We start from the raw sequence: 22818 nt of genomic DNA, 5'->3' as shown, positions 1-22818 counted from the left end.
TGCGGGGAGAATCCCAGTCTCCGGGAGACCCCACGGCCTGAGGCCTTGAGCCCCGCTCGCCCTGGGCGGCTGGACCACTTCCTCCCGGCTTGCCTGCTCTCCCAAGGTGGGTGTTGGCACTGCCCTAGTCGCCGTGCTGGCTGGCCTTGTGCCAAACACATGTGAAACGTCATTTATTTGTCTAGTGGCTGCACTGTGTCTCCCTTGCTGCACGCAGGCTTTTCTCTAGGTGCGGTGAGGGGGCTGCTCTCCCTTGCGGTCCCTGGCTTCTCTCTCATCGGGAGGCTTGTGGGGAGCCTGGGTTCTGGGGCGCTTGGGCTTCAGCAGTTGTGGTGCGTGGGCTCAGTTGTCCCTCGGCGTGTAGAACCGTCCGCGTCCCTTGAACTAGCAGGCGGATTCTTAACCTTTAACTACCAGGAAGTCCGAAAAGCACTTTTTTTTTTTTTTTTAAACAGTTGGAATATAAGTGGTGCATAAGTCCGTTTTTTGTTTTAGGGGTCTGGGGTTCATTCCGTGCTTTTCCTTTGGGTACTGAATTCTGCATTCAGTTAGGAAACATCCCATTCAAGTTACTTCTCGTCCCCCGACCTCGCTGCCCTTCTGTTTCCGCCTGGAATGCTTCAAGTGAAAGTGAAGTCGCTCAGTCGTGCCCGACTCTTTGCGACCCTATGGATAGTAGCCTGCACCAAGCTCCTCCGTCTATGGGATTTTCAAGGCAAGAGTACTGGAGTGGGTTGCCATTTCCTTCTCCAGGAAATCTTCCCAACCCAGGGAACGAACCCAGGTCTCTTACACTGTAGACAGACGCTTTACTGTCTGAGCCACCAGGGAAGTCAAATGACGCTTCAATCAGCTACTTCTTTGTTCCTTGATATTTAAGGACCAGCGTTATCCTTAGATTTGTTGTTGGGAAATTAATGTACTCCAGGAAAGTGTCATGTGACCTTTAAGACCCATTCAAGCACGGACCCCAAAGTGATTCATGGTCCACATTTTGCTGGTTATCAGACCACAGGTCAACAGGGTAGGTTGTGTGCAAAAGGATGTTTGTACCCAGGCAGCCTGAAGAGACAGGGAAGAAGCCGAGTGAACAAATCAGCTCAGAGTCCAAAGCATAATCCTAGACGGCTTAGGACCAGAAGTTTTGGACTCCTTTCCTTCCCCCCGCCCCCCCAGTTTTAAACATTGTGTTAGAATATACAGAACATAAAATATACCATCTTCAGTTCAGTTCAGTTGCTCAGTCATGTCTGACTCCTTGCAACCCCATGAATTGCAGCACGACAGGCCTCCCTGTCCATCACCAACTACTGGAGTTCACTCAGACTCGCATCCATCGAGTCAGTGATGCCATCCACTCATCTCATCCTCTGTCGTCCCCTTCTCCTGCCCCCAATCCCTCCCAGCATCAGAGTCTTTTCCAATGAGTCAACTCTTCGCATGAGTTGGCCAAAGTACTGGAGTTTCAGCTTTAGCATCATTCCTTCCAAAGAAATCCCAGGGCTGATCTCCTTCAGAATGGACATGTTGGATCTCCTTGCAGTCTAAGGGACTCTCAAGAGTCTTCTCCAACACCACAGTTCAAAAGCATCAATTCTTCGGAGCTCAGCTTTCTTCACAGTCCAACTCTCACATCCATACATGACCATAGGAAAAACCATGGCCTTGACTAGACGGACCTTTGTTGGCAAAGTAATGTCTCTGCTTTTGAATATGCTATCTAGGTTGGTCATAACTTTTCTTCCAAGGAGTAAGTGTCTTTTAATTTCATGGCTGCAGTCACCATCTGCAGTTAAGTTTACAGTTTGGTGGCATTAAATACTTCTACATTGTTGTGCCACTGTCACCACCATCCATCCACAGAACATTGTAAAAAAATAATTGTTTTATGGGTTGATGGGACTTTTAAAACATTTTTTTGTTTGACTGAGTTGGGTCTTAGTTGTGGCACACGGGGTCTTGGTTTTCCTTGTGGCAGGTCGGATGGATACCTGACCAGGGACTAAACCTGGGTTCCCTGCACGGGGAGCACAGAGTCTTAGCCATTGGATCTCCAGGCAAGTCGCCAGAACACTTTTATCTTCCCAAATTGAAATGCTGCCTCTATTCAACAGTGACTTCCAAATCTCACCTCCCCCAGCGCGTAGACCCCAGCATTCTGGTTTTTGTCTCTGTGTGATTTTTGCCTACTCTAGGGATCTCCTTTACATGGAGTCATTCAGCGCTAGTCCTTTTATGAGTGGCTTATTTTACCGAGCAGAGTCCTCCAGATTCATCCATGTTGTGGTGTGTGTCAGAGTGTCCTTCCTGTTCAAGGCTGAATGATATTCCATTGTATGTGTTTCCATTTTCTGTTTACCCGTTCTTCCATGAACAAGGCAGCCGTGAACATGGGTGCCCAAAGGCCTCACGCATCTGCTTTCACTTAATGCTCAGGGCATATGGGCCGGTGAGGGTCAGCTGTGATGTGGGAAGGGCAAGCTGCGCCTGGTGCAAGACGAGCTATGAGTCCCTTCTTGGTGTTTTTCTGTACTTTACAAATTTTCTAAAATTTCACTCAGTTCTTTAAAAATACAAGGGGTGTGTCATCTAACAGTATTACCAGTTGGAAAATGTGATTAAATCCAATTGACCCACTCATAAAGTGAGATCCGAGTGTCTGTCTGTGTCTGACTGACTGCACTTAGCGTGGTGCCCTCAGGTCCATCCATGTTGTCCCAAATGGCAAGAGTTTGTTCTTGTTTATGGCTGAGTAGTATTCCTTTGTATGTATATGTGTTTACATAAATATATTAATGAAAGTTATCTGTATATAATTATACTAGGCCTGTTAGTATTTTCTTTATATATGTAGAGGCTCCTGTGTTGGGTGCACAAATAGTACTTCTTGTTGTTTAGTTGCTAAGTCGTGTCTGACCTGTAGCCCTCCAGGCTCCTCTGTCCATGGGATTCCAGGCAAGAATACTGGAGTGGGTTGCCATTTCCTCCTCCAGCATAAATATTTACAAATGTTATATCCTTTTGTGGATTGACCCCTTAATCATTGTGTGATGCCCTTTGTGTCTCTTATCACAAACTTTGTTTTAAAGTCTATTTTGTTTTAAAGCATAGCTGTTGCAGCTTTCTTTTGGTTTCCATTTGTGTGGAACATCTTTTTCCACCCCTTCATTTTCAGCCTATGTGTGTTCTTACATCTGATGTGTAGATAGCATATAGATGGGTCTTGTTTTTTTTTTTAATCCATCAGCCACTGTCTTTTTTTTTTTTTTCAGTCTGTCTGTTGATTAGAAAATTTAACCAATTTAAATTTAAATTTATTATTGACGGGTATATATATGTTCCCATTTTGTTACCTGGTTTCTGACTGTTTTGTAGTTTCTCTGCTTCTTCTTACTCTCTCCCCTTGTGGTTTGATGACTTTCTTTAGTGTTCTTAGATTCCTTTCTACTATGTATATGTTGTAGTTAAGAGTTATTTTTACTACTTTAGTTTCTTAACCTTCATATTAACTTTATAAGTGATAAATCCATGTTTTGCCTTCTTATACATTCATGGGGTTCTCAAGGCTGGTATACTGGAGTGGTTTGCCATTCCCTTCTCCGGTGGATCATATTTTGTCAGAACTCTTCACTATGACCCATCCATCTTGGATGGCCCTAAATGGCATGGCTCATAATTTCGAGTTATGCATGAACTTGGGCAAACTCTGGGAGATGGTGAGGGACATGGAAGCCTGGTGTGCTGCAGTCCATGGGGTCCTGAAGAGTTGGACATGACTTGGTGACTGAACAACAACAACAATCCACTACCTTTACCTTTTTCAGTGAGAATTAGACTTCCATATATTTTCTTTTTACTAATTAGAGCTTAAAATCATTCTTTTCACATTTCTTGTAAGGCTGGTGTACTTGTGATGAACTCCATTACTTTTTGCTTGTCTGGAAAACTCTTTATCTCTCTTTCAGTTCTGAATGATAACTTTGCCAAGAGAGTGTTATTGGTTGGAAATGTTTTCTTTCAGCACTTTGAATATATTGTGCTACTCCTTACTGGCCCGCAAAGTTTCTGCTGAAAATACTGCTGATGGTATTATGGAGCTTCTCTTGTATATATGTTGTTTTTCTCTTGCTGCTTTTTTTGAAGTATAGATTTACAATATTACATTAATTTCAAGTGTACAACATAGTGAATACATATTTTTATAGATTATACACCATTAAAAATTATCACAAAGTAATGATTATAATTCCCTGTGTTGTACAATATATCCTTGCTGGTTATGAATTTTATACACAGTAGTTTCTGTAACTTAGTCCCATCCTGCTAACATGCTCCTTCCCATTTCCCTCTCCCCAGAGGTAACTACTAGTTTGTTTTTTCTATCTGTGAGTCTGTTTTGGTTTTGATATATATATTCATTAGTTTTATATTCCAGAAATAAATATCATTATAGTATTCGTCTTTCTCCATCTGATTTATTTCACTAAGTGTATTTTCCAGGTCCTCCCGCATTGCTGCAAATGGCAGTGACTCCTTTTTTTCTTATGACTGAGTAATATTCCATTGTGTGTGTGTGTAGTAATATCCCATTGTGTGTGTGTGTACAGTAATATTCCATTGTATGGGTGTAGTAATATTCCATTGTGTATGTAGTAATATCCCATTGTGTGTGTGTAGTAATATTCCATTATGTGTGTGCATAGTAATATCCCATTGTGTGTGTATATAGTAATATCCCATTGTGTGTGTGCGTAGTGATATCCCATTGTGTGTGTGTGTAGTAATATCCCATTGTGTGTGTGTGTACAGTAATATTCCATTGTATGTGTGTAGTAATATTCCATTGTATATGTAGTAATATTCCATTGTGTGTGTGTGTAGTAATATCCCGTTGTGTGTGTGCATAGTAATATCCCACTGTGTGTGTGCGTAGTAATATCCCATTATGTGTGTGCGTAGTGATATCCCATTGTGTGTATGTGTAGTAATAGTCCATTGTGTGTGTGTGGGTGTAGTAATACCCCATTGTGTGTATGTATAGTAATATCTGATTTTGTGTATGTGTAGTAATATCCCATTGTGTGTGTGTGTGTGTATGTAGTAATATTCCATTGTGTGTGTGTGTGTATGTAGTAATATTCCATTGTGTGTGTGTGTGTGTATGTAGTAATATTCCATTGTGTGTGTGTGTGTATGTAGTAATATTCCATTGTGTGTGTGTGTGTGTATGTAGTAATATTCCGTTGTGTGTGTGTGTAGTAGTATTCCATTCTGTGTGGAATTTGCAGTGCTTCCCTGGTAGTTGCTTCAGTTTATATTCAGTTCATGTGGGTGGGCTTGTATGAAGACCGTGATTTGGTTCTGGAGCAGTAACACAAACCCTCGGTTTGCCATGAAACACGTGTAGCATGCTTGATGCAATCACTGGATCCACTAGAAGCAACACTTGTGTGGAGAGAGCTCTTCCCCCAGCACACTAGCTTGGGGTCAAGAGGGTTCAACTCAAGAAATGTTTCCTTACAAAGCTCCCTGGGAAAGGGAATGTGGAAAACAGTGCTTGCTTCCTGGAGGGGGGACCATTCCTTAGGAAACTGTCTGGTAAGGCAAAGTTCTCAATCCCTGAAAGTTATCTTTTTATGAAGATCCTGAAGAAAATAAGATAAATGAGGAAACATGGAAAAGGAGCTTGTGTGTTGACCTGGGAGGTCTTTGGGATAAGAAGTATGTAGCAAGTTGATGTCAGAGGCAGAAAGGAATAGGTGTGGTGTTAGAAGAAAAAGTTAATCACTGAATAGTATTTCTGCCCATCAGGAAACACTTTTTGAAGGTTACCTGATATTAAGTTAGGATCTTAGTACCAGCATTTTCCAGACATCTTTGTGACTCACCAAAAGACGTCACTGCCAGTCTTTGGCTGCTCTGTAAAACTGAGACGCTACATAACCACTGATTGGTGGATAGGGTCTCCTTGTCGGCTGCAAGACTGGTTCTTCTGAGGTGTTGCAGGCTCTGGGGCTGGCAACATGTGTCACTATAAGGTCACGTGACCTGCACTCCCCAGCTGGTCAGCCAGGTATGTTCCCCTGCATCTCTGACCCCACCCCTGAGTCAACTCAGAGCATGGATCCAGCCTCAGTCCCCGCCTCCCCAGCTGCCCCTCACAGGTGTGGGGTCACTCTAGAAGCACTGCTGGTGTTCCCTCCCAATGGAAAGGGCTGTCTGTAGCCCAGTGTGTCAGGGAGGGTGTAGTGCAGTGCCTCATGCTGGTAAAGCATACGTGCTATTTCTTCCAGGAATTGGTACTTGCTGCCATCACCTTGTCGTTTGTAATTTACTGCATGAGTGGATCTTGATGTATTTATCATTGACAGTACTGAATGTATAAGTGTTATTGGAAAATTTTCAAACTAAGGTGTATTTTCAAAAAGCTGCATGGTTAGTTTTTCAGAAAAGCTGTTTCATATTGACTTCCAAAGAAGGTTCTGGACCTAAGACACAACCACCTCCTGTCAAATATGAGTGCAGTTTGTCATTTGAAATGCCCTACTGCCTACTTCAGTCTGAGCCCATTTTTCCCTCTGTAAAGTAGGGCTACTGGTGCTTTCCTGTGAAGAATGCGTGAGCACCAAGGGAACAAACCTGGCACACGAGAGGCACTTGGTAAACATTAGAGGCGTTTCATCCTGAGGGTAAGTTTATCTCTGCTGATCGTTAACACACATGCTCTCCGATATTTAGAACCAGCTGGAAAATATTAAAAGCAAAGAAAGAGTTTTTATTCTTTGATATATAAAAACCAAGAAGACTTTCAAGTGTATACAACATAGTTTTTTTTTTTTTTTTGTCTTTTTCTTTTTTTTAAGAAGAAAATTGCAGAAATATAGACTTGGGTAGAAAAATACACTCAAGCAGCTGCTCAAGACAATTTGTAACTCCTAAAATTATGAGCAATAGCACACAAATCTCAGCATAAGCCTTTTTTTTTCCTTTAAAAAATTATTCACATTTGTTTAAAAACTTAAGATACGGTAAGAAATATAACTTTCCTTCTTGGTAACACACCTTGTTTTTTGAGAAGATATTCAGTGACCAGCAATAACTTAGTGATAGAAACTTTGCCTTAGAGTTTTGGTTCTATGACACGTGTCATAGTAAAAGAAATACTTCCTACTCCTGGGGCCCCCAAATGCTCATACAGTTCATTGGAGCCCATAAACTTGGGGGTCCTAGACCTCAGAGGAGGAGCATCCTTGGTCTTCCCTGTATTTTAGGACCAAAACAGACAGTGATCTTGGCATACAAATAACAAAAACAAAGGTGCAGGAGACCACAGCTACTCAGTAAAAGCTATTTATGTCCAATAAATAGTTTCTAAGAGAAAAATAACTTTCTTTTCACTTAATGAATTCAGGAGAAATAAAAACATTGTGATACACGGTTTGACATCTGTTATCAAACTGACATCCATAAAGTCAGTTCTGCCACTGACCAGCAGGGGGTGCTAGACCACAGGAGAAGCAGCTGCATAGTTTCCCAAAGGGCAACCTACAAAAATACATCTACCTGTATTTACATGGAAACTTTTTTGGGTGAAAGTTTAGTTTTCAAAGGATAAATGTAACATTTTCTCCTCAACACTGGGTTCAAGCAAAAATACATATAAAATTTGGATGAAACATGAATAAACCTTTAAGATTACTAAATATGTAAATATTGATCAAATATCAAAGGGAAGTGACAATGAATTTACTCTGTGTTAAAAATCTTTACACTTCATGTGACTTGTTATTTAAAAGGAAAGATGCAGAACGCATACATCTGAATGGCTGAGACCTCTCAGAGGCCCGAGTGACATGTGGCTGGCTTGGCCACCATTCCTCATGGAAACATGTCAAAACCACCCTCAGAATCACAGTCCCAGGAACAGAGTGGTGTTTATCTCAGAGTAGATAATGGCTTTTGATCACAGATGGTGAGCTGCACCTTCCACTCTCTTCCAAAGTTAAATTCACCTTCAAAGGTCTCACAAAGTTGCCCACAGGGCGAGTCCCCCGCCACGATCACCATGACCACTTCACATGGGTTCTCTCTTCCCAGCGAGGTGTGGGAGTTCAACACCCACTTGGCTATTTGAGACAGGACTACAAACTGTGAAATTCTGAAATTCATCCTCTGCAGTCATGCTTAGTATAGGTTTGGGTGCACTTGCTCTTAAATTCCAGTCTCTGCCTTCTTGCCACATTCTGTCTTCACAGCCTTCTGGCCCATCAGCAGGATCAGTGCAAGTCGGCAGGAAGCACAGTGAAAACATGACGACTATTTACTGAGTTGGCCAAAAAGTTTCCTTGGGCTTTCTCATAGCATCTTACAGAAAAACCCGAATGAGATTTTTTGCCAACCCAATACAAAAGTAATTTAAAGGCTTCATTTAAAAAAAAAGTATGTTTTTAAAATTTAAAAATGAAATATTTTCTGCGCTTAGGTCATTTCTACCACTTCACAAAGGTGCTGGACCTGGCACCTGGGCCAGTATAGACTGTGCACGTGTGTGTATTTTATATTCTACGGAGAAACTCTATAAAGTTTTTTTCTATTCATGAGTTGAAAGAAAGAATAGGGTTATGGATGAAAAGGGAGGGATAAGTAAAAACAACAAATAGGAGGAGTGAAGTATATAATTTTTTCTTATTTTAAAATTGGAATAGAATTTTAGAAGTGTTTCTCCTTGGTAAACTGAGCTGTCTGGTGCCTGGCCCTACAGGGTGACCGCCGGCCCGTGCTCCTCCACCCCTCCCGGGGGCAGGGCCAGGCTGTGGCGAGGGTCAGAGCGGAGGGAGCTGAGAAGCCTCTGGACGCTGCCCTCCCGCCCAGGGCTGTGTAGGCTGGGCGCCAGGCCTGCGCCGTTGACGCGCGTGAGGCTGCCTGGAGGCGGCCTGGGGGCCAGCCGGGGCTCCAGCACGCCCTCGAGGACCACGTCGGCCTCCTCGTCGCTCTCCATCTCGTCCGGGGGCAAGTTCTGCAGGACATGGGCCGCGGGCAGGCTGTGGCGGCTGGCTGTGCTGTCCGACGAGCGGCCGGAGCTGCCTGAGGCACGGCTGCCCCGCACCACGTTGTTCCTCTGGTTGGCGGGCTTGACCGTCACGATGAGGTTGTGGCTGTTGGCGATCATCATGTCCGTGACCTGGTCCAGTGTCTTCCCAGCCACCTCAATCCCGTTCACCTCCAGGACCTCGTCATCCACGGCCAGCAGCCCGGTGCTCTCGGCGAGGCCACCAGGCACCATGCGGGAGATGAAGACGCCAGGCACCTTCTCCAGCCCCTGCGGGGCCACACGCACACTCGTGCCGTCGCGAATGTAGAAGCCCAGCGGCTTCTGGCAGCCGTGCCGGTACAGCCTCACGCGGCGGTGCGTCTCAGGAACGATGTCCACGTCGATGATGGAGGACACCGGGCGGAAGTCGTGTGGCAGGCCGATGTGCAGGTGTGTGCGCCGGCGGGGGCCATCTTCCCGCAGGGCCAGTGGGCGCCGCCGCCTGGACAGCGAGCCCGCCCCAAAGCTGCAGTGCTCAGCCTCTTCTGGAAAAGCACAGAGAGGACAGTGAGAGCACAGATCGGGGGCAGCGGGGAAGCACAAGTCAGGCTGCACTGAACACTCAGAGTGTCAGGTAAGTCCTGACTTTCTGCAGCTCGCCTCCCACCACCTCTCTGATGTGTTGTGTGATCCTAGGAAGTCTGAGACGGTGAGCAAATCAAATGGAGTAAAGAACTAACTAAAACACAGAACTCCCACACATGCCTTGGAGCTGAATCATCAATTCATCTTGTCACATGTCAGTTTTTGGGAGAGTCTCAGCTTCTTGGATGACATGCAGGCTACTAGCTTCACTAGTGGTTTTGATGAGCCCACAGCAATCCTGCCATCGGCCAAACTGGCCCAACAGTATTCACCAGGCAAATGTTGGATGCCAAGTTCAAGCACAATCACCTCCCTAAATTCAGCTCTACAGGCAACCAACAGAATGGTTGAAAGGTTAAGACAATTAACAGTAGATGCAAGGTTTAAACGTGCCTGGCTGGATTCTGCAGTGACAGTGGAGCAGGGACTCCAGGAATGGCCCCCCACCTGGACAGCAATGGCAGGGGCAGAGTCTGTCTGATGTAACTAATTTGGAACTTGAGAGTCTGTTGAAGGCTCAACTTCCAAGGGAAGAGCTGGCTGCTAATTGAACTCAATTCTGGGTAATTCAACTCTCAGTGCAGTAGCAGCTACCGAGTCCACCCCCAGCACCCTGGCAGGCAGCTGTGCACTGATCCTGGAGCAGTTTGTGGGACCTGTCCTCCAAACATCAGGTATCTTCTCTGACTACTGATTGATCCTTCTCATCACAAAGGTGTAGACGGGTGGGTGGCTTTTGCTGCACCTCCCTGTGTTGTTGCAAGCCCCCCCCCCTTCCACCTGAAGGAACATTCCAGAGAGTGAGAGGACTGGCACCCTTTCTCTCCCTTCATTTTTCACCTTTTCCCACTTTGGGAGCCAAAGCTTAAAGTCCAGGACATTAAAAACAGCTGCATATATAGGGAAAGTTAGAAAGTGACTGTGCATGCTCAAGGAAAGGCTCAGAAAGGACCTTAGAAGACCTTAAGTTCACACTTTAATGCTGATACTCAGCACAAAGACAGTCTACAACAATTAAAAAAAAATTAGAAAAACAACCATAGCAAATCCTGGGGAAGGGGTACAATATAATTTCCAGAGCTACCACATTATGAATCCCCATTGTTCAGCAACAACAGAGAATCACAAAGCCTACAAAGAAACAAGAGTGTGCCCCAACTCAAAGGAAAATCGTAGTAGAAACGGTCCCCGAAACAACCTGATGGCAGATTTACTAGACAAAGACTTTAAAACAATGGCCTAAGACATGATTAAAAACAAAAAGATATAGGGCAAATCAAGAAAACAATGTGTGAACAAAATGGAAATATCAAGAGAGAGATAGAAAACCTAAAAGGAAACTAAATTGAAATTCTGGAGATGAAATTACAATAATGGAAAGTAGTGAATGGGGGATTCCAAGGCAGATTTGAGCAGGCAGAAGAAGGAATTAGTGAACTTGAAGACAGGACAGTAGAAATTATCCTTTCTGAGGAAAAACAACAAAAGGTTAAAGAAAAGTGAACAGAGCCTAAGCAATCACCGGGACATCATTAAGCAAACTGACGTGTAGTTTGTGAAACTCTCAGAAGGAGAAGCGGAGAAGGCAATGGCAACCTGCTCCAGTACTTTTGCCTGGAGAATCCCATGGACGGAGGAGCCTGGTAGGCTATAGTCCATGGGGTCGCTAAGAGTCAGACACAACTGAGCAACTTCACTTTCACTTTTCACTTTCATGCATTGGAGAAGGAAATGGCAACCCACTCCAGTGTTCTTGCCTGGAGAATCCCAGGGATGGAGGAGCCTGGTGGGCTGCCATTTATGGGGTCGCACAGAGTTGGACACGACTGATGCGACTTAGCAGCAGCAGCAGCAGGAGAACAGAAAAGGGTGGAGGGACTATTTGAAGAAATAATGGCTAAAAACTCCCAAATGTGATGAAATGTGCAAATGTAAAAGCCCATGCTCAACGAACTCTAAGAAGAAGTCAAAGAGACCCAAGATGACAATATAATCAAACTTAATTAAGACACAATGTAATTTTACATGCTCCAGAACTCAGAAGCAGTAATATGAAAGGAGGCTGGGGCAGACCCACCTGTTGATCTCAGAGAGTCTCCTGGGTAGGTAGAAGGTGACTGCAGATCACCCTAGGGACACAGATGCTGGTGGCCGCCATTTAGGGGAACTCATTCTGTCACATGGACTCTAGCACTAGAAAGTGCCATCTTTGACTTCTCCCTCTAGCTTATTAGCTTTAGGACCCAGCCCATCCCCTGCCCAACAGTCTGAAGGCACCAGCACTGGGAGCTGGGCAGGGACACAGCCCCACCTACCAGCATGCAGGTTGCCTAAAGACCCCCTGAGTCCACAGCTACTCCTGCAAACACCTTCTCCACCAGAAGGCCCTGGCACCACACACTGGAGCTACAGCCAGGGTTCCCCTAGGAACACCGCAGCTAGAGACTCCAGGACCTACCTTTGCTCACCAACGAGCCTCAGAGCCCCCTGAGCCCTGGCCACCAGCAGACAGACACCAGCCCCAGGAACACCACAACCAGAGACTCCAGGACCCAGCTTCACCCACCAGTGGGTGGACACTGGCCATAGGATTATTGCAGCTTGCCTTATCAGCTCTCAGGCCATCAGCAAACTGGCCACAGTCTCAGGATATCTCAGGATCCAGCCGTCAACGCCCCCCTCGCCCCCACCAACAGTGGGATGAAACCTGCTATGAAACCCCAATGGCCTTTCAGTGAGAGGCCTCAGGACCTGGCTTCAACCACCAGTGAGCCAGAACTAACCCCTGGACCCCCGGTCCCCAGAATCAGTTACCTTAAAGCCAACAGCAGCTCTGAGATACCTTAGAATCCTCAGCCAGCTGCCCAAGGAGAAAGTCCCATTCACCAGCAGGCCGGTATCAGCTTTGGGATACTGGAGAACCTACCCACCAACTGGCCAACATTAGATCCAGGAAATCTGGTTCTGCAGCCATCCACCCTGGAACCAGGCTCCACCCAACAGTGAGCACTAGACCTGCAGGCAGGCAGGGTTCTGCAGCCAGCTGCCCTGTGACCTGGCTCTGCCACCCAGAGGCCAGTGGTCTCCACCCACAGTAGAGCCTGGCAAACCAGCAGACAGGGCCAGCTGCACCTACCAGACTGCCCATAGGGTCATCCTGCTGCAACAGAAGAGCCCACAAGCCCTCACGCAGCATATTGCTCTGGTGACCAGAGAGGTGTGTGCTGCAAGGAGCATGACATCTCCTAAAAAAGGCTGCTTCTCTAAGATCAGGAAATGTAACCAACATATGAGATACACAGAAATAAAAACAGCAAATTAGGCAAAATGAGGCAATAGAGGAACAGATTCCAAATGAAAAAACAAACAAACAAAAAAAAACAACCCATAAGAACCAAGAGAAATAGATAAGCAATTTACCTGGTAAATAGCTCATGGTAATATCATCAAGGTAATCAAAGAACTTGGGAGAAGAATGGATGAGCAGATTGAAAAGTTATTAATTTTAAACAAAAAGCAAGAAAATATAAAGAATGATCAGAGACATACAATAACTAAAATGAAAATACACTAGAAGGAATCAACAGCAGATTAAATGATACAGGTCTGGATCAGCGAGTTGGTAGACAGAGCAGTGGAAATCAGAGTAGTGCAAGCTGAACAGAAAAAAATAAAATGAGGATAGTTTAAGAGGTCTCTAGGATAATATCAACTATACTAACATTTGCATCAAAGGGGCCCCAGAAATAGAAAAAGGGGCTGAAAATACATTTAGGATATACTAGCTGAAAACTTCCCTAACCTGGGAAAGGAAGCAGACATCCAGGTCCAGGAAGTAGAAAGCCCACGCAGGATCAATCCAAAGAGGACCACACAAAGATAATTTGTAATTAAAATGGCAGAAATTGTGATGAAGAGAATATTCGTGGCAGAGAATATTAATGGCAGCATTAATATTAAAGGAAAAAACAAAAGCAACACACAAGGGGCTTTTCAGCAGAAACTCTGCAAGCCAGAAGGGAGTGGCACCATATATTTAAAGTGATGAAAGGGAAAAACCTACAACCAAGAATATTCTACTTAGCAAGGTTCTCATTCAGATCTGATGGAAATCAAAAGTTTTACAGCTAGGCAAAAGCTAAAAGAGTTCAGCACCATGAAACCAGCCTTACAAGAAATGTTAAAAGGACTTCTTTAAGCACACAAGAAAAGACTACAACTCGAAACATGAAAACTACGAAAGGAAGAAAGCTCACCAGTAAAACCAAATATATAGGAAAGATAGTAAACCTACCACATACAATGGTAGTAGGAAAGTTAAAAGACAAAAGCAGTACATCATCTGTATCTGCAATAGGTAGTTAAGGGATAGAAAAACAAAAAATATGTAAAATGTGATGTCAAACAGTAATTGTGGGGGGAGGGGAGTAAAACTGCAGTTGTTTAAATGTGTTTGGAATTGCAAGATCAACAACTTATCATCCCTCATGGTAACCACAAACCAAAAACCTATAACACAAACAAAAGAGAAAAATTTTCAAACATAACATTAAAGATACTATCAAAAGACAAGGGAACAAAAGAAGAAAGGATCAAAAAAGACCTACAAAGCTGCCGGGAGCCGGCATATTGCATATTGAGTGCATATTGAGTGCATATTGCATATTGAGTGCAGCACCTTCACAGCATAATCTTTCAGGATCTGGAATAGCTCAACTGGAAGTCTATCACTGCCAGGAGCCAGCGTGAGGAACTCCGCCCGTGGCAAAGGTCATGAGGAAGGAGGCTCGGCATACGCAAAGGTGAGATCGAGCCTCAGGAGTCCCCCTGGAAATTCTCAAGCATCTACCCCCGAAAACCAGAGTCTGCCTACTTTCTGCTTTGTGCTCTCACCTACACCTCTGACTTTACTGGGGGCTGTCCCCCACTACCTCTCTCTGAAAAAAGAGTTAGCTTATAGCTCCAGTTAATAATTCCTGGGTGTGACAGTGTTTCAACCTACAAACTCCTTTGGAAATCCTCTAGCCTGCCTGAATAGGTTTTTCCGGCCACATGCTATTGCTCAGAGCCTCCCAACTGTGAGAGGCATGAGATGTTTTAAACTGTTTAAATACAGATTCCTTTGAGCAGTTAAAAGATTGATTAGAAATTGTATTGGTGAAGGGTTTTTCACTTGTTGGGCCAATGTTTGCTGCTAGGTTTCCGTATCCCTTACCTACTGTGTCCTTGGCAGTGTATTGATTGATATAATGGGTGTATAGAAATGTAAGTAATAGCCTCAATGTTTGTAACCTTGGACCCTTGAGTTAATTCTTTTCTTGATTGAGCCCACCTCACCTTTGCCCTATAGGAATGCAACTTTATCCAATGCTTTTTTGGAGGCTGGCGCCTGACTTTAGAATAATCACTTTTAGAGAAAAATAAGTTTCTTAAAATGTTAACAGGCCTCCTGGCCAGAAGATGATGTAAATCACCTAAACTTTTGCATATGATAAGTTTGAAAGCCTGGCTTCGATTAGGATCAGGAACTGCTGTCCTTGCATGACTCTACCCCTTCCCCCATTATCTTCTATGCATAACTTAAGGTATAAAAACTACTTTGGAAAATAAAGTGTGGGCCTTGTTCACTGAACTTGGTCTCCCCATGTCGCTCTCTCTCTCAAATTCTGGCTGAGTCTCCATCTGGAGTGAGGAACCCGCCATGCTTACTAATTATGCCTGGGCTTCTAAGATCCGACCGGGGAGGCCTCAGTGTCTCCTCTCCTTCGGGAGAACGGAAGGATGCCTGCAGCCTACGTAAGTGGTGCAAACTTCTTGTCTTGAAGTTTTATTGGTCTCCCGCGTAAACCAAGCTACTCAGCCTCTTTTCTCCACTGAATTTCCTCACTGAGCTATCCTCATTCTATTACTCTTTATATCTTTGATAAATATTTAAATAAATACGCCGTCTCTCCTTCGAATACCCTGGATCAGCCGGGGCTGGACCCTGGCACAAAGCAACTCAAAATTAACTAAAGTGACAATAAGTATGTACCTATTAATAATTACTTTCAATGTAAATGGACTAAATCCTTCAATCAAAAGATACAGAATGGCTGAATGCCTACAAAAACAAGAGCCATGTATATGTTGCAGGAGACTCACTTCATATCTAAGAACACACACAGATTGAAAGGGGATAGACAAAATTTATTCCATGCAAACGGAAATGGAAATAAAGCCAAAATAAGAATACTAGACAAATATCGATGTTAAGATAGACTGTAACAAGTAACAAAGAACGACATTAAGTAATGATCAAGGTATCACCCAAGTAAAACGATATAATAGTTGTAGATATATACATACTCAACACGGTAGCACCTAAATACAGAAAGCAAATGTTAACAGACACAGAGGGAGAAACTGACAGCAGCACAGTAATAGTGAGGGTCTTTAACATCCCACTAACATCAGCAAGGGCGTCCCTGGTGGCTCAGTGGTAAGAATCCGCCTGCCAGTGCAGGAAATGTGGGTTCAGTCCCTGGGTTGAGAAGACCTCCTGGAGAAGGAAATGGCAACCCACTCCAGTATTCCTGTCTGGGAAGTCCCATGGACAGAGGAGCCTGGCAGGCTGTAGTCTATGGGGTTGCAAAGAGTCAGACACAGCTGAGAAACTAAACAACAACAACATAAACAGATCAGACAGAAAGTCATTAAGGAAACTGGTCTTAGATGACACATTAGATTACATGGACTTATATAATTCCACCCAAAAGCATCAGAATATGCATTCTTTTCAAGTGCACATGGATAGATCACATGCTGGGCCATAAAATAAGTCTGAATTTTAAAACATTGAAATCATGTCAAGCATCTTCTCCAACCACTATGCTATGAGACGACAAAACCAACTACAAGAAAAAAAAAAAAAAAACAGCAAAAGACAAAAGCATGTAGGGGCTAAACAATATACTACTAAAGAACCAATGGATCTTTAGTAAGATGAAATAAAAAATATTTGGAGACAAATGAAAATAAAAACACACTGATCCAAAATCTATGGGACACAGCAAACGTAAGAAAAGTTTACAGTAATACAAGCCTACCTAAGGAAACAAGAAACATCTCAGACAACCTAACCTTTCACACAAGGGAACTAGAAAAAGAACAAACAAAACCCAAAGTTAGTAGAAGGAAATAAATCATAAAGATCAGCAGAAATAAATGAAATAGAGACTTAAAAAATAGAACAGATGAAACTAGGAGCTGGTCCTCTGAAAAGATAAATAAAATTGATAAATTTTTAGCAAGACTCATCAAGAAAAAGCTATCAAAAAAGAAAATTATAGGCCAATATCTCTGATGAGCATAGATACAAATATTCTCAAAAAAATGTTAGCAAACTGAACCCAACAATATATTAAGATCATACACCACGATTACACAGGATTCATCCCAGGGAAGCAAGTATGGTTTAGTTCTGAAGGCAGGAATACTAAAGTGGTTTTCCATTCCCTTCTCCAGTGGATCACATTCTGTCAGAACTCTCCATCACGACCTGTCTGCCTTGGGTGGCCCTACATGGCATGGCTCATAGTTTCATTGCGTTAGACAAGGCTGTGGATGTGACTGGTGATGGAAGCAAGGTCCGATACTGTAAAGAGCAATATTGCATAGGAACCTGGAATGTTAGGTCCACGAATCAAGGCAAATTGGAAGTGGTCAAACAGGAGAATGGCAAGAGTGAATGTTGAAATTCTAGGAATCAGCGAACTAAAATGGACTGGAATGGGTGATTTTAACTCAGATGACCATTATATCTACTATTGTGGGCAAGAATCCCTTAGAAGAGATGGAGGAACCATCAAAGTCAACAAGAGAGTCCGAAATGCAGTACTTGGATGCAGTCTCAAAAATGACAGAATGATCTCTGTTCGTTTCCAAGGCAAATCATTCAATATCACGGTAATCCAAGTCCATGCCCAAACCAGTAATGCTGAAGAAGCTGAAGTTGAATGGTTCTATGAAGACCTACAAGACCTTCTAGAATTAACACCCAAAAAAGATGTCCTTTTCATTATAGGGGACTGGAATGCAAAAGTAGGAAGTCAAGAAACACCTGGAGTAATAGGCAAATTTAGCCTTGGAGTACAAAACAAAGCTGGTCAAAGGCTAACAGAGTTTTGCCAAGAGAATGTACTGGTCACAGCAAACACTCTCTTCCAATAACACAGAGAAGACTCTACACATGGACATCACCAGATGGTCAACACTGAAATCAGATTGATTATATTCTTTGCAGCCACAGATGGAGAAGCTCTATAGAGTCAGCAAAAACAAGACTGGGAGCTGACTGTGGCTCAGATCATGAACTTATTGCCAAATTCACACTTAAATTGAAGAAATTGGGAATACCACTAGACCATTCAGGTATGACCTAAATCAAATCCCTAATGATTATTCAGTGGAAGTGAGAAATAGATTTAAGGAACTGGATCTGATAGAGTGCCTGATGAACTATGGACAGAGATTCGTGACATTGTACAGGAGATAGGGAGCAAGACCATCCTCAAGAAAGAGAAATGCAAAAAAGCAAAATGGCTGTCTGAGGAGGCCTTACAAATAGCTGTGAAAAGAAGAGAAGTGACAAGCAAAGGAAAGATATATCCATTTGAATGCCAAGTTCCAAAGAATAGCAAGGAGAGATAAGAAAGCCTTCCTCCGTGATCAGTGCAAAGACATAGAGGAAAACAACAGAATGGGAAAGACTAGAGATCTCTTCAAGAAAATTAGAGATACCAAGGGAACATTTCATGCTAAGATGGGCTCAATAAAGGACAGAAATGGTATGGACAGAAGCAGAAGATATTAAGAAGAGGTGGCAAGAATACACAGAAGAACTGTACAAAAAAGAGCTTCATGACCAAGATAATCACAATGGTGTGATCACTCACCTAGAGCCAGACATCCTGGAATGTGAAGTCCAGTGGGCCTTAGGAAGCATCACTACGAACAAAGCTAGTGGAGGTGATGGAATTCCAGTTGAGCTATTTCAAATCCTGAAAGATAATGCTGTGAAAGTGCTGCACTTAATATGCCAGCAAAGTTGGAAAACTCAGCAGTGGCCACAGGACTGGAAAAGGTCAGTTTTCATTCCAATCCCAAAGAAAGGCAATGCCAAAGAATGCTCAAACTACCGCACATTTGCACTCATCTCAGATGCTAGCATAGTAATGCTCAAAATTCTCCAAGACAGGCTTGAACAATATGTGAATCGTGAACTTCCAGATGTTCAAGCTGGTTTTAGAAAAGGCAGAGGAACCAGAGATCGAATTGCCTACACCTGCTGGATCATGGAAAAAGCAAGAGAGTTCCAGAAAAACATCTATTTCTGCTTTATTGACTATGCCAAAGCCTTTGACTGTGTGGATCACAATAAACTGTGGAAAATTCTGAAAGAGATGGGAATACCAGGCCACCTGACCTGCCCCTTGAGAAACCTGTATGCAGATCAGGAAGCAACAGTTCAAACTGGACATGCAACAACAGACTGGTTCCAAATAGGAAAAGGAGTATGTCAAGGCTGAATATTGTCACTGTGCTTATTTAACTTCTATGCAGAGTACATCGTGAGAAACGCTGGGCTGGATGAAGTGCAAGCTGAAATCAAGATTGCTGGGAGAAATATCAATAACCTCATATATGCAGATGACACTACCCTTATGGCAGAAAGTGAAGAAGAATTAAAGAGCCTCTTGGTGAAAGTGAAAGAGGAGAGTGGAAAGTTACCTTAAAGCTCAACATTCAGAAAATAAAGATCATGGCATCCAGTCTTGTCACTTCATGGCAAATAGATGGAGAAACAGTGGAAACAGTGTCAGACTTTATTTTTTTGGGCTCCAAAATCACTGCAAATGGTGACTGCAGCCATGAAATAAAAAGACACTTACTCCTTGGAAGAAAAGGTATGATCAACCTAGACAGCATATTAAAAAGCAGAGACATTACTTTGCCAACAAAGGTCCGTCTAGTTAAGGCTATGGTTTTTCCAGTAGTCTTGTATGGATATGAGAGTTGGAGTATAAAGAAAGTTGGGTGCCAAAGAATTGATGCTTTTGAACTGTGGTGTTGGAGAAGACTCTTGAGAGTCCCTTGAGCTGCAAGGAAATCCAACCAGTCCATCCTAAAGGAAATCAGTCCTGAATGTTCATTGGAAGGACTGATGCTGAAGCTGAAACTCCAATACTTTGGCCACCTGATGCAAAGAGCTGACTCATTTGAAAAGACGCTGATGCTAGGAAAGATTTAAGGCAGGAGAAGGGGACGACAGAGGATGAGATGGTTGGATGGCATCACCGACTCAGTGGACATGAGTTTGGGTAAACTCCCGGGGTTGGTGATGGACAGGGAGGCCTGGCGTGCTACAGTCCATGGGGTCGCAAAGAGTTGGACATGACTGAGCGATTGAACTGAACTGAAGAAAGGTCATATAGGATAAGCCCACACCTAACATCATACTCAATAGTGAAATGCTCAAAGCATTTTCCCTAAGATGAGGAAGAAAACAAGATTGCCAACTTTCACCAGTTATATTCAACATTGTATTAGATGTCCTAAGCAGAGCAGACAAGAAAAAGCAAAAAGAGGAATCCAAATTGGAAAGAAATAAAACTGTCACTATTTAAAGATAACATGATCCTATACATAGAAAATCCTAAAGATGCCACCAAAAACTTACTAGGCCTCATCAATTAATTCAATAAGGTTGCAGCATACAAAATTAATATTCAAAATAGTCATATCAAAAGAGAATAAATTACATAGGAATAAATCCCAGGAGGTAAAGGACCTGTGCTTGGAAAACTAGAAGACACTAACGAAAGGAGTTAATGATGACACAGACAGAAGGAAACATACGCTGTTGATTGGAAGAGTCATCATAATACTGTGAAAATAACCGTACTGCTCAAGGCAATCTACAGATGTAATGCAATCCCTGTCAAAATACCCATGAGACTTTCCACAGAACTAGAACAAGTAATTAAAAAATATGTATGGAAACACAGAAAACCTGAATAGCCAAAACAATCTTGAGAAGAACAGAGCTGAAGGTAACATGCTCCCTGAGTCCAGGCTATTATAAAGCTATACTAACCAAAACCATATGGTACTGGCACAAAACAGACACAGATCAATGAGACAATAAAAAGCCCTCAAATAAAGTGTGGGAGGCAGGTGGCTGTGGCCTTGGCCAGGCCGTGCCGGACCTCAGCACCCAGACACCTCACGCCTACAGGCCACACTTCCACCCACCCACTCCCCTCCGTTCTTGTAACTGCTCAAGTTGGGAAGCTCCAGACAAATGTAGAAACCAAGGCACATTCTGCCCACCTGACAGAAAGCCCCTGCCCTGGTGCTCAGAGGGGTGTCCTCAGCTTTTCCTGCCGATTAGGCTAGGCCTGCAGGGAGGAGAGGGCCTCTCCAGGCGCCCTGCCTGCCGTCCAATAAGCCGGGTCCACTGTCCTCCGTCTTGTGCTGCTGACTCAGTTTCTCCAGACACAAGCTGAGGCGGTCTGCTTTCCTCCTAGCAGAGTTAGCATCATGGAGAGAAGGAAGAGCTGAGGAATGAGTGTGATCGCTGTCGGGATCACAAGAGAGCCCCAATGACTGCTGCATTGTCACTGGAGGAGCACCCAGACCCACAGCACAGGAAGTGGTGCAAGCAGACTGCTGGCTTCTGCGTAAAAGAATTCTACAAATGAAAGGGATTCCAGACAGAAATGAGAGCGCGGAGGGGAACAGTGGGGAGGGGGAGTGGCCCGAGAACATCCTTCTACCTTTCAGTGACGCGTACCCCACGGGTTGAGAAGCTCACACGGGGACTTTAATTAGCCGTCACCCAGCTGCGTGCAAATACTGCCTCCAGTCTGAGCTTGTCCAGGGTAGCTAAGGCCAAGCAGCTCCCCTGCCCATGATTAAGCAGACATGGAAACCTCCCGGAAGAGCTGCACTGCTGGATCAAACACAAGTCAGAACGAGTCTATTCTTAGAGACACTGGAAACGTCAACATTTGAAAAGTCTGCCACATAAGCTGAAAAACAAAATGTGCCACATATTGCAAAGGAATCTGAAACTCCTGCAGTTTTCTTTCCTCACAAGTTTTGTCCTGAAGCCTCAAGACCTGTCTCCTTAGTTTTTTTCCCCTCAGTGCCCCTGATAAACTCAGTTCCTGCAGCGATTAGAACTCCCTGGAGGGTCCCCCACCTCCCAACCCCAGGCACTCAGCTCTCTCCACTCCTAGCTCTGATTCGCTGGGCTGCAGGGACTCAGATGCCACTTCCAGATGTTCCGTCTTGGCCCCCACCACCCCACCCCCCATTTTCCTCAAAGGAAGCTGTCCTGTTAGCCCCCATCTCCCCCAAGAGTGCAGCCCCCAGGCTTGCTGAGCCCCTGTGGGAGGAAGCATGGTGGGATGGCTCCAGGGGCACCCGAGGGCCACACACTGATCATGCGCCAGGCATTGGTTTGGCATCATGGTTGCTTTTATCAGGTCTGGTTCCAGAATCAAAGGAAGTTAAAGAGGATTTTAAAGAAATGACTCAAAATAAATGCAGAGTCAGGCTCTGCATAAACTGCTCTAAGGGTCAAGGAACGCACGGCTCGGGAGCCGAATGCCAGCCTGGCACCTGCCAGTCTGTGGCCGTCTGTCCCTTCCTGCCCGCAATGGTTCAGCTGGTTCCGGAACCAAGATCTTGGGTGGGGCTAGGGTTGGGCTCAGGCCAGTCAGGGCCCCTCTTGGAGCTGTGGTCCTAGGACCCTTCCTAGAGGTAAACCTGCATTTCAGTTCTCTCTGGGAAGAAGGGGCTGCTTTAGGGTGTGGCACCTCCCGACGGCAGACACAGCTGTTCTAGCAGGGGGTGCACAGGCACCTCCTGATGGCAGACACAGCTGTTCTAGCAGGGGGTGCACAGGCACCTCCCGACGGCAGACACAGCTGTTCTAGCAGGGGGTGCACAGGCTCTGGGGGGCTTTCCGTGGACACTCAGCACATGTCTAAGCGTCTCTGCTAATCATCCCAGCAGGGAAGCCGTGGTAGCCCTGGGTCACTGGGCCATCTTGGGGACGAAGGGAGGCAGGTCCACTGTCTGTGCCATCTGCA

At 44.3% G+C, this 22818-nt stretch overlaps 1 protein-coding gene across 1 annotated transcript in view; it reads right to left on the bottom strand.

The window, feature by feature from the left end:
- Positions 1 to 6754: 6754 nt before the first annotated feature.
- PARD6G (par-6 family cell polarity regulator gamma) overlaps positions 6755 to 22818 on the bottom strand; it is a 77949-nt gene continuing 61885 nt past the window's right edge. Inside the window, exon 3 of the mRNA XM_027525910.1 lies at positions 6755 to 9576. Within this exon, the coding sequence (XP_027381711.1) occupies positions 8756 to 9576 (821 nt within the window). The 3' untranslated portion in view covers positions 6755 to 8755. The remainder of the gene's footprint in view (positions 9577 to 22818) is intronic.

This window comes from Bos indicus x Bos taurus, chromosome 24 (genome assembly GCF_003369695.1).
Source record: "Bos indicus x Bos taurus breed Angus x Brahman F1 hybrid chromosome 24, Bos_hybrid_MaternalHap_v2.0, whole genome shotgun sequence".
Lineage (NCBI taxonomy): Eukaryota > Metazoa > Chordata > Mammalia > Artiodactyla > Bovidae > Bos > Bos indicus x Bos taurus.
This window is presented reverse-complemented; position numbering and strand designations above follow the sequence as displayed.